The sequence below is a fragment of the Amblyomma americanum genome, chromosome 10 (assembly GCF_052857255.1).
Source record: "Amblyomma americanum isolate KBUSLIRL-KWMA chromosome 10, ASM5285725v1, whole genome shotgun sequence".
In the NCBI taxonomy this organism is placed as follows: domain Eukaryota; kingdom Metazoa; phylum Arthropoda; class Arachnida; order Ixodida; family Ixodidae; genus Amblyomma; species Amblyomma americanum.
In genome coordinates, this window is record NC_135506.1 from 119,787,545 (window position 1) to 119,800,224 (window position 12,680).

The 12,680-nt window shown below is 48.7% G+C and overlaps 1 protein-coding gene across 1 annotated transcript in view; it reads right to left on the bottom strand.

The window, feature by feature from the left end:
- LOC144106760 (uncharacterized) overlaps positions 1-12,680 on the bottom strand; it is a 49,885-nt gene that overhangs the window by 17,505 nt on the left and 19,700 nt on the right. Inside the window, exons 5-6 of the mRNA XM_077639605.1 lie at positions 6,134-6,442; positions 1,067-1,318 (exon numbers count right to left, since the gene is read on the bottom strand). Coding sequence (XP_077495731.1) covers positions 1,067-1,318; positions 6,134-6,442 — 561 coding nt within the window. The remainder of the gene's footprint in view (positions 1-1,066; positions 1,319-6,133; positions 6,443-12,680) is intronic.

A 12,680-nucleotide genomic window follows, 5' to 3' on the forward strand; every position in this document is an offset into this window, starting at 1 on the left:
AGACTGCATGCATACCACGAAAGTTGCTTCTGCAGGCGCCTTCTAGAGGCAAGGTAGAACATCTGAAATCACTTTTATATATTTCATTCCTTTTCCGCGATGTCCGTGGGTTTGTTTAGTACTAGTACTTGCTAGAAGGTGTGGTTTTTCATTGTTTAGAATCATAAATCTCATTACTAAAAATATACCGAGCTTGCACCACCAAGTTCTGGGCCGGCAAATACAGTACAAACTGCCAGTATTTCAAGGAAGGTGATTAGTAATTTTTAAATCTAGAGTTTTTAAGATAAAACAAATGTTTTGCGGCATAGTAATACCAGTATCGATGGACGTCAAAAACCGGCGAATCATGTTAAATATGAAACGGGTCAACAAAACTGTAATAATTAGCTTTTTAATCATTACCTGTAGGCACCTAATTCGATTAGAGATTTCAAGCCGGTCGTTAGCAATAGCCGTATCATATTTAAGAATTTCGAAAATGCGATTACCCTCGCCGCTGTGGGCCGAAAAATTTGGCTACTTCGACTAGTTGCATGCACTGTAGGGGTTCGTTTGCTACATGCTATTTGCAAGCGCATGCATTCTGGCTCGATGTAGCCAACTTTTGTAGAGCCACGGCGGCGATGGCAATCGCGTGTTTAATTGTAAAAACCGGTATGGCTATTACTAACGGCTGGCTACAAATCTCTAACTGCAATCAGATAGGCGTCTATAGGTAGTAGTTAAAAAGATTACTATTAGCGTTCAGTAAACCACTCTACTAGTTCTCATGATTGGCATGTTTTTCGATGTCCTCTAATATTGTAGCGATTCTGCCGGAAAAAGCTGCTCTTTACTTCAAAAACCAAATTTTAAAATTAGTGATAATATACCCTGAAACACCCGGTATATTCGTGCAACGCAATAGGTTTGAGTAAACGTTAAGTCCAGAACAATTGCTTTTCGAGACAAGCCTATTATATCCTTGCTCGGGAGCAAAAATAATTCTTACTTCGAAGGAATCCGATTACAATTACTATCTTTGTGGTTCTTCCCATCTATAGCTCTGGCATTTTCCAAATACCTGAACAAGAACCCGTGGTTTGGTGGTGTTGCCCTTCTCCAGGGCGATGTCTCCCAGGAGTAGCTGAGCGTACGCCTCCCACGACCACTTGGCGGCGCTGAAGTCTTGGGCCAGTTTGCGAACGCTCATGAGCGCAGCGAGGCCGCCGCCAGAGGCTGCCGACGAAACAGCGCCCTCTGGGAAATGTCCTCGGTGAGGTGCCAGCCTGTCCATTTGAACGATGGCAGAGAGCTCCCGATCGACGGCCACGACCTGGAATAGCGCCGTGGCATGTGTGTTTGACTCGTTCCAGCTACTACGGGTATCGCGGAAGCTGAACGACACGGTGAGAGAAAGGGTGGAAGTGATGATTGCAAACACTACGTCCAAGGAAGAAAGGGGCTTCACGGCGCCGAGGCATAATTCTTATAGTTTCAGCGCCCAGAGAAGAATCTGTAGATGATTAATGCAGATTATATTGTTTCTGAGAGTATTTGCAAGCATTAGGTGGCCGAAGGAATGCTGAACGTCGACATGAGCACGCGATTTTTTGGAAGGAAAGTGCTGCCGTGACTCTTGTTGTTTACCAACAAACAATCTCAGCATACTAAAATGTGACAAAAAAAATGAGCTGAATGTACAATGTGCTTTCCTGTTTCGTGACGTTGTTTAAGAGTGGCGATGTATATTATCGAAAGCATGCTGGTTTTAAAGCACAGAAAGAGTATGGCTTTGTGGCAAAGTACACTGTTCATGTAAGTGAGAATCGAAGAGACAATATATCTTACTTTTGGAGTGAGATCTAAGGTTTGTGTGAGATTATTAAGAAATTCGCTATCCAAATGTGCTTCTCACCGACCGCATAGATAAAAAACCTGCCTTGATCGTGTGGAATGATGCCGCTTCTATAAAGACACATTAGCGCTTTTTCATGCCGTTACGGGCATTTGTTGTAGCATACAGGAAACTGATTATAAAAATTATGCCATGCATATCGCAGTGTTGTGTGAGAGGGAGGGGGAAGCGCACTGTCAACTTCTTGTTTTTTTTCCTCAGTGTATCCAATATGCACCGTAACAGTGCATGCGACTCGACATATCCGCAGCAAATAGTGTGTAATTGCACGAAAATTGTTTCGCAATAATGATCGCTATAAAATGTATATCCTCTCTGTTCATCGCCTGCCTTATTCCATCGCAGTCCGTTTTAACGCAATAGAATTTTGGTTGTTGTCATGCAAAAACCACCGGGCTTCTCTGTAACGAAATTCTCTGACTGGTCGAGAGGGCAGTCACATCATCAGCACACCGAATTTGAAAATCTGTGGACTGGATGTTCGAGTACCTTCCATTGGATTATCATAGCAGATTGTAGTAAGCCGGCCCATAAGCCTTCTTAGACCACCCACTAATCACCATAATTTAGGTTAGTTCACCCACTACGCCACCTTAATCCAGCCACCTATTCCCACTAACCCATCTTAATTCGTTCTCTGAGGTGGGTCTACATCAAAAGTTTCGGGGGTCTTTTGCAATTTTTGAAAGCCATCTTTTAAATGCTATTGCATTTGCATTAATAATATTGTTAAGAAGGCTCCCAACTTTTAAATTGAGGCTGTGCACCGTACTATGCATCGCTTTTGTGCTACGGCTGTCGTTTGATACTTAGTCACCATAATACTATTCTTAGTGGCTGATACATTCAACACTTTCAACCGAAAAGCATCACAACGATGCTAGCCGCATTAAAAGAAAGTGGCAGGGTTTTAATGTAGTTAAGCAAACTAGTAGACATGCGAAAGCATGCGTTAAGGCTGCATGGTTTACTCATGGCTTGCTTTGCTGGGTCACCGACACGTCTGCGATGATGTCACTCAGGTCAAACTCCGATCGATGTTAAGCAGATCTGATCTTTTCGCGCCGCATATGGTGGATGATGGAGACTATGACGTGCAGTGCACAGGGTGAGAGTGTGTTGCAGTTTAAAACGAGACGTGACTGTCGGCGGCGATAGCATAAGGCTGTCGTGCAGTGGCCAAGGAAGCGGATCTGTTCGAGCCGCCGCTGATTCAAAAGCAATTCGCGGATATATTTATTTTAATTCCTGCCTCCTGAAGGTCATGCAAGCAACAAGATTCTTTATTGGGTTTTCCCTGTGATGTATTGCTTTCTCACCAATATACTTCTCTCCTAAGTCACCTAGTCAGGGCTGAGCACTTGACAATTTCAACCACGTTTTTCTTGGTGGAAAAAAAAAAAACATCGTGTTCGCTCTCAAGGCGTTCATTCACTCCCACATCCCAGAAACAAAACTTTCTACGCTTCCAGGCACGTATCGCCAGAACTGTAAATCGGTGGTCGCCCGCGTTGTGGCGGCTGATCTGGCTGATTACGGCCCCTCTGCTGTAAACAGAGGCCATGTGGCAACGCCATTTTCGCTGGGCAATGCACAGACAGCTCGTCGAAGATTTGCTGTGGGCCGGTTTATACGATATGGTTTATTTTAATATGTCGAATAAGCATGTCGTATGCGCTTTCTTTACATTTTTTTTTTGTCTAGAAAGTTGGAAAACGGGTTAGCAGCAAAGCTGCGCTAGAATGGTGGGTGAGAAGTCGTTTATGTCCGTATTGTGCTCCAAATTCCCAATTTAGGGGAGCTTTACACAATAGCCACAATAAAAGGTAGCATACTGAAGACGTCTTTTAACAGTGAAACACTCGAAAAGTTCTCTTGGTATACGATCGCATTTCACCAGTTTCTTCAAAGAAGATGTCACTAGAGCAGATGGGAGGGCCACAGGAGGCCAAGGGAAGCTTTGCATGGGAAGCAGCCTCTCTTATAAAACAATATCGAGCATATTTTAGGGTGAGGCGCAGGGCGATGCTTTTGTGACGTGAGTTCCTGATTTAAAGTTTGTCATCTGCAATCGTTATCTGAATGAGCGAGAGATGTGGCTTTAAACAATAATGTACAGAATTAAGTGGAGAGTACGTATAGTTTGGACGGTGATTTACGGCCTGGAAACTGTACATTTAGTGGAGCATCGTGGATTTCATGGTAGATTATCACGTTTTCACAAGCTTAGGTTGAAAGCTTCGTAAAACAACTAGTAAAACGACATCTCCAGTTAGGAAAATAAAGGCCTTTGTTCACTATGTGAATAATTTTCATCGCAACAGAAGCGCTTGTTATAAGTGGAGGTGAGCGCCTAGTATGAAGAAATGAGCTGAACAATATTTCGTTACTTAGAAAGAAGTTTACTTGCCCATTCCAGACATGGAGAGAGTGAGGCAAAACATACATTGGGGGCACTTGCACAGTTTTGAGATTGGACAGATACGGGGAGGGCTACTGAAAAAAAGCTGCGCAACCAGCTTGAGTACGTCAGCCCTTTACGTGCAGGCAACAGGTGGGAAAAAGGTCGCAGTGAACAGATGAATAAAATACTCAGTGCGCAAAGGCAATCCTGCGTCATTTCAACAAAATGGCATTTCAGCAAAACAACCTAGACGGTGATTTTTTTTTTTAATCTTTAAATACTTTTGTGTTAGAAACTGGGAGAGGTATGTTGGTGGCGCTCTGTTGGGCTTGACGTACCGCCGTCAGCGCGCTTAACACGAACGCTCGATTGCGCGTCCTACACAGATATTACAGCACCTGAGCGCTAAGCGCACAGGCGGGTCTGAGTCCGAGACCAGGATGCACGGTGTGGTTGCGGTGGTTGGAGAGAGATGCGGTGGTTGGAGAGAGATTACACCATGGTGGTGTCTCAGAACCAACGGCCGACGCCCGGCGGCGCCAATATCAGTGGAAGGCATGTGCTCGAGCGGTCGTGTGAATCGTGCTGACGGTGGTACAGCAAGGCGTAATTAAGCGAATATTTAACTTGTTACCTAGTCAACTTGCTTATTTGGAGTTTGTGCGCAACATACGTTATATTTCAAAATCTATGGCAGTTACACTCTTGAACTCTGTCAAAACTCCAGACATAATATATTCAGAGCTTAACACCCATCAGATAAAAATCCTTCCTGCAATCAAATTTTTAACGTTTTTCCTGTAAAACTGCTGTCATATGATTTAGCACCTTTTATTAATGTCGCCACTGTGTGGGCATGTGTTTCGGAAAGAGTTAGTGTGAAAACCGCTGCTGCTCAATAATTTGCTATATTTTTGGTGGAAATGAGGCAACATTCACCATTCAGCATTTAATTTACGGACGTTTTTGCATGTTTTTAAAAGTTACCTAGTAGAAAAAACAAGAAAAAGGGGATAAAGATATTGCCGTTATCGCAATTAAACGGTGCGTGCATCGCTTCCTCGCTGTTGCTTGCAAAGGGAGTCAGGGCTCTTCAAGCTGCTCCCATGGAGCTTTTTTCCTCAGCCTGCTCCATATATTGTATGAAAATGAACAATTGCAAATGAAAATGATTCCAATTAAAAACGCATCGGCGTACCCCAAGGGTAAAAAATTGGCAGTGGTTTACCTCTGGTTAAACCTGGAATGACGCGACAGCCACATCTGGCATGGTACAACTTGCTCAGTTGAAATGCAAAGTCAGTCCTTTCGCCGCTCCACAGCAGCAGGTGCTCCGCACCAAGTGATCAGTCACGGCGCCGCGTCGCAGGCAGCTTCTCCGCACCACGTGACAGCCTAGCGGCGCCGCCAAGCTGAAGGCTCGAAATGCTACCGTAATGCAGCTATCGCTACAAAACTATGTACGTGTACTTCGCTGTGTAGTTTTCTTTTCGTTGGCTTGCTGCAGCGTTCTTTTAAGATTCTGGGCTAGGTATGTTGCCGGGCGAGTTGGTTGGCAATCATTCTGAAGAAAGGCAGCGGTGGCGCTCGACGCACAAGTACAGGAAGTGGTCCCAACTGCGCTGATAGTGAGCGCATTTGTGTCCACTTCTTATTGACCTTCGACCGCCAGGGCTGCGTTTATGACAATTAAAATGCTGGCTCTATTCTTATAACAAATCTCAACTTTGTAAGCGTATTAGGTACTTTGCAGTGCACTGACCACAGAAACATGACGAACCGTTAAACCCGGGGTGATTCACAGCCACAAAATTATTACAAAAACTCACCTGCCTAGCTTCCTCATTGATTTTTCGACCAGGCTTTTTGAGAAGCGCGAAGCCGGCCGCGATTTTCTTCAGCAGCCCCTCCTGGTCCATCTTTCCGCCGGCTCCACGGAGACGCAGAGAGGGCGTCGACTCTGGCGGGTCGAGGAAGAGCACCGTGGTGTCCGGCTGCCTACGGCGACGTGCGGTAGTCAGGGAGGGCCGGAACAGGGCTCCGAGGCCCAGCTCACGGTCCAGCATCCCCACAACGCGGGTCAGGTTGGGCAGGCTCGATGATAGCGTGCTGTTTGGGGACACGCTGTACGGGTAGCGCTGGGTGAAGGGGAATTTTATTAGAGCGAGAGCTATAATCCGGACGTTCAGAGCACAGCAAAATCATCTCGTGCGTGTATGTGCCTAGCGCAAGCGCTCCTCATGTCATGCTGTGTTCAGCGCTAATCCGAAGGTTCTAAACACAGAAAAATCGTTTTTTTGACGTCTCCGCTAAAAAGACAGAAAATTGAATCAGTAATCATGTGTCTGCCGACAGCAGACATAGCAGACGATAGGTCGAGCCATAGCAATTGGGCAATGGCCAGGGCCGAATTTGGAGGCCACCATCGTGTCAGCCATGTGCAGTTATGTTTGAACATAACCTTTGGTCCAATTCAGCCAAGGTCAGGTCTCGGGGGTGGCCAGAGCCAAATTTTTGGAAATGACCCGGGACAAATTTGGACGCCACAATCCTGTCTAGCGCGGACAATAATGGTTTGACATTGATTTTGGTCCAAATCGGCCAAAGTCAATCTTTCAAAGACAATATGTTGTTACGCTGTGCTTGTTAAGGTGAAACCTGGGCCAAATCGCGCAAAGAACAGTGAGCAACTTTTGCGTTGATTAGAGCTTTCGCTCTGAAAGGGAACCGAGCATAAATCCTTAAGAATCGAGAGGGCCTCAGATTACGTAGTCCGTATCATGACGGTAGCGATGGAACTCCGATGATCAGTTGAAACTAAAGAAAATTACTTCAGGATACACTGTTCCTTTTTTATCGGTTGAAACCAAAAATTCCAAGCCCCAATTTTAGGTTGGCACTGTGGCGGTGCTTATTCACCCTGTAGGAAATAGCTCCCTCTTTTTCAGCTTCACATACAAGCGTGTCGGCGACACATATGTCAGACTTTTCGAGATACGCCGCCAATGCTAAAAAAAAATTGGCGGTGGCTTAGCTCTGCTATGCCCAGTACACGTAGCGAAAGCGGCCGCAACGAGCAAGGTTTGTCTTCTTCCGTGGCTTGCAACTGACGGCCGAGCGCATCGCCTACCGTAATAATTCGGTGACAACACGCGCATGCGCAGTAATGCGCATAGCTAGTCATGGCGCCAACGAGCAGCGGGGGAGTGGACGGCGGTGTTGATGTGAAGTCACGCGCGGCGCACCAGTGGCGAAACTTGCGCTTGCGCGGCAGGAGCAGGTGGCCGAGACGGACGAAATCGCTCCGGCCAGTGTAGTGTAGCTTTCGCTACAAAACTGAGCTGCCTACTCTCTCGAACACCGAAATTCGGTGGGTAATGAATGCAACTTGTGGCCTGTTAAATCCAAGCTAAAATGAACAACCGGGTTGCCCGGTTCGTCCTAATAGCGACGCAGTACATACAATTCCACCTTTTGGCGGGAAATTTGCAGTGTTCCTTTCAAGCAGCATTCACACGGACGATACAATTCTTCTCTAAGGGAGTGTTAGTGCGCACACGCCGAGCCTCTGAGAGGCCGTGCGATACCGGAGCTTCCGATTACCCCGGCGCAGGAGACATTTCATTCATTCATTCATTCATTCCTTCATTCATTCAATATTTATTGCGTATCTTGCGAAGTACAAACATTGTTGCACACATAGCCATTGGCTAGTAACGGTTTTAATGAGGAAGCATTAAAAATCCCATTACGGGGAAAGCCAGCGGCGTGTGTTGGCGAGCGTACTCGAGGATGGTAAAGAAAACCACAGATGAAAAGAAGACGTCTTCAATCAGCCGCGGGACGCACACAGCAAGCCGAGCACCGCAATTTCAGACAATGAGACGCGTCGTTCGTCTCTTTATACTCCCCACTGGGCAGCCTAAATGCGGAGCCAGTTTTCCCGACTACATTCGTACCAAAATTGTCACACACCTGTTCATCGTGCAGCGTTCTGAGTGGTGTCATACGATTTCTTTTTGCATATTGTCACCGAGAAACGGTTTACGTACGCAGGGCTGGTTTACTTGCGTTACTTGTACACGCAAGACGTTGTTGGTGTGCGCTAGGCAGCAGGCAGCACGAGAGATGAAGACGACAAAGAATCTAGCTCCGAGATGGCTCAAGTCTTGCCGAACTGTCAGGAAATGCAGTTTAGCCGCGGTACGGCGCCACTGGAGGTGTTGGTAATGTGGCATTGCTCCCCCTCTCTGAAATACACCAACTCGGTGTGGTAGCAATGGGAGGCAGGACCACAAGGGTAGTCGCACGTGTCTGGCGTGTGGTGTAGACACGCGCGAGGGGCTAGCGGGCGTGGTACGGCTTCATCCGAGCGACGTGGACAACTTCGGAGGTCGGCCGTCTTGAAGAGCGAACTGTTCCCTGGGGAAGAACTTGGTAGGTGACTTCACTGAGCTGGCGGAACACCTCGTAGGGGCCAAAGTATCGGCGCAGAAGCTCCTCAGAGCGTCCTCGCATGCGGATTGGGCTCCACACCCAGACTTGTTCGCCGGGCTGATAACGCACATTTCGGTGGCTGAGGTTACAGCGCCGAACGATGTAAATTTGCTGGTGCCGGATGCGCTGTCGAGCTAGTTTTCGAGCGGCCTCAGCGTAAGGCACAAATTGGGTGGCACCCATAACTGAGGCGGTAGCGCTAGCTGAAAGCAGCACTGCATTGAGCATAGTTGTGGCTTCGCAGCCATATACTAAACGAAATGGACTGAAGCGTGTCGTTTCCTGCACCACAGTATTATAGGCAAAGGTGACGTACGGGAGTAGGCGTCCCAGTTCCGGTGGTCCGCGTCGACATACGTGGAGATCATGTCGGCGATCGTCTTGTTGATCCGTTCGGGGAGGCCGTTCGTTTGAGGGTGGTAAGCGGTTGTTTTGCTGTGACTGGTGCCGCTCAGGCGCACAACCTCCTGCTTAAGGGCCGAGGTGAACGCTGTTCCTCTGTCAGTTAAAACGATGGCGGGTGCACCCTGACGAAGAGCAATGATTTGAATGAAAAATTTCGCAATTTCATCAGCAGTACCACGGGGAAGAGGTTTAGTCTCAGAGCATCGGCGTAGGTAGTCGGTGGCGACCACAATGCAGCGGTTACCCAGCGAGGGCTCCGGAAATGGGCAGAGTAAGTCCATGCCCACTTGATTGAAAGGGACGTGAAGCGGATCAATAGGCTGGAGTAGGCAGGCCAGCTTAGTCGGCGGCGGCTTGCGACTGGCACTTGCGGCAAGTTCTTACGTAACGCTTCACAACTGCAGCAACCCTGGGCCAGTAGTATTTTTGCCGTATTCGTGCTAAAGTTCGACAAAAACCCAGGTGGCCAGAAGATGAGTCATCATGGCAGGCCTGCAGGAATTCGTCGCGAAGAGCCGTAGACACGACGAGTAGATAAACAGCTACCGTCGGGATGTAGTTTTTCTTATACAGGATTCCTTCGCGTGAACAGGACGACGACAGTCCGCGTGAGAAGATTCGTAGGGGAGACTGAGCGCTTCCTTCCAGGTACTCATTCAGGGGCCGTAGTTCGCTGTCGTCTTTTTGGTGTTGAATGAGAACCAACGTCGAGATGGCGCCAAGAAAAACAGAATCGTCGTCGTGGTCGGCTCGGGGGTCCTCGATAGGAGCACGAGACAAACAGTCGGCATCACTGTGCTTCCTACCAGACTAATAGCCGATGTTGACATCGAATTCCTGAAGTCGAAGGCTCCAGCGTGCAAGCACTCCCGAGGGATCTTCTAGGTTTGCGAGCCAACACAGCGAGTGGTGGGCACTGATTGCCCTGAAGGGCGGCCATATAGGTACGGGCAAAATTTGGTTTTTGCCCACACAATAGTCAGGCATTCTTTTTTGTTGGTGGAAAACTTCACCTCAGATTGTGGCAAGGTGCGGCTCGCGTATGCGATTATAGTTCGAGACCATCCTGCCACTGCAGAAGACCGCACCGAGGCCGATGTTGATGCCATCTGTGTGCAGTTCAGTGTCGGCTAACTAGTCGAAGTGGCAAAATATGGGCGTACTTTGGAGACGAGTTAGGAGGTCTTCAAAGGCCTTCTGTTGCTCCAGGGCCCAGAAAAACGGTTCGGAATCCTTCGTGAGTCGGTTGAGGTGCTTCGCGATCTGGGAGAAGTTCTGCACAAAACGCCGATAATAGGCGAAGAGACCCAGATAGCGGCGCAGACTGCGCTTATGGTTGGCACAGGAAACGCAGCCACTTTAGCAGTCTTATCGGTGTCTGGGCTAACACCTTTAGCGCTCAAGATGTGGCCTAGCAACTTCAACATTTAGAAAGCGAAGTGACACTTTTCGGGCTTCAGGGCAAGACCGGCCGACCGAATTGCTTCGAACACTGCGCGCAGGCGTCTTAGGTGCTCTTCGGACGTATCAGAGAAGATGACAACGTCATCCAAGTACACGAGACAGGACTCCCATTTGAGATCGGCAAGAACGGTGACCATCAACCCCTGGAAGGTTGCAGGAGCCGAGCACAGGCCGAAAGGGCGCACCGGGAATTCCCACAGACCGTTCGGTGCAATAAAAGCGGTCTTTTCCCGTTCGCGTTCGTCCGCCTCGATTTGTCAGTCGCCGCTTTGTAAATATAGCGATGAGAACTACTTGGCGTGGCGCAGCCGGTTTAGGGAGTCATCAATACGCGGGAGAGGATAAACATCCTTTTTTGTGACTGTTTAAACGTCTGTAATCCACGCAAAAGTGTAGGGTTCCATCTTTCATTGCTACTATAAAAACAGGCGACGTCCACGGGCTCGTCGACGGCTGTATCACGTTGTCCTGGAGCATTTCTTGAACTTGGCGGCGAATGGCATCGCGCTCTTTTGAAGAGATCCGGTAAGGCGGCTGACAAAACGGCCGCTGGTTGGCGTCAACTATAATTAGGTGTTTTGTGAACGGTGTCTGCCTAACCTCGGAAGTTGAGGCAAAGCAGTCGCAGAAAGACTGGATAACGCTTTCCAGGCAGCGTTTCTGATTATATGAGAGGTTCAGGTTCACGTCAGTTTTTGTGGCAGTGGTCGGCTCCTCCACTGATGCCGGGTCTCCTGACAAAGCGTGCTGTCCCGCGAATTCTTTGAGTTCCTCGAAATACGCAATAGCTGTTCTGACAGGCAAACACTGAGGTTCACAGCCAAAATTGTTTACAAAGAGTTCGGTTCATCCATTGTTCAGTTCAACCTTTCCTCGAGCAACAGACTTGCCGACCAAGGAGCCGCGATGTTGGTTTTAGCGATGCCATGAATTCCAGTGCTGTTATCGCAATCTACGTTAATAAACATCCTGAATCTTGACGGGATCAATACGTGGTCGTCATAGACGCGTAACTTAGTCCTGCTTGGCTCGGGATCACCGTCAACAGGGGGCTGAGTGGAAGATGACACGAGCAGCTCCTGGAGGTTGATGACGGCACTGAACTCCCGAAGGAAATTCAAACAAAGTATCAGGTCTTTGGAGCACTCGGGCAGCACAGCAAAGCAACCAGGGAAAGTAGCACCGCGGATTTGTATTCGTGACGTGCAGACGCCAATCGGCGTAACCACATGGCTGCCGGCGGTGCGGATCTGCGGTCCAGACCAAGGGGTCAGAACGTTTCTTAGGGCCGTGGCTAACCGACTGCTCATTACAGAAAAATCAGCGCCGGTATCCATAAATGCGTTCACATCGCGGTTATCAGCGGTTACTGCGATTTCGGCAGACACGAGTAGGTCACAGCACGTCGTTGTCGTTCAGGTCGTCGGGTGAGGTCGTCGGTTGGATCCTAGCAGGTAATCGTCGATTACGGCAGAAACCAGTCCGTCACAGCGTGTCGTCGTTGCGGTCGTGAGGTCAAGTAGTCGTCGGTCGGATCGTAGCCGTGGATCGTCGGGAGGAGGCTCTTGTCTTGGTCCAATAGCGGCGGCACTACCCCCGGACATGCCTCTGAACAGGCCAGAAGACGACGGGCGGCTTGGCGAAGAAAACCGCCTTGGGGATGGCGACCGCAATGGCGTCACTGCGAGGTCGATGGCTGCACGTTATCGGGCAGATATTGCTCGATATCCTGGGGTCGTTCACCGTAGCGCGGTCGATGTGCGTCAGGGGAAAACCCTCGCAATCACAATCTGCGGTAGGGGCAGTGACGGAGAATGTGACTGGGTTCCCCGCAGTGGTAGCAGAGTGGCCTATTCTACGCCAAATGTGCGCTTCTCTCATGGTGGAGCGGGACTGATGCGGTTCGGCAGGTATAGCTGTATTTGGATACCGCATTGAAGGCACAGAGGTGACGGGGGAAAAAAGCTTGCATCACTGGCCCAGGACGGCTTTGTAGCGCTTCACTGCATG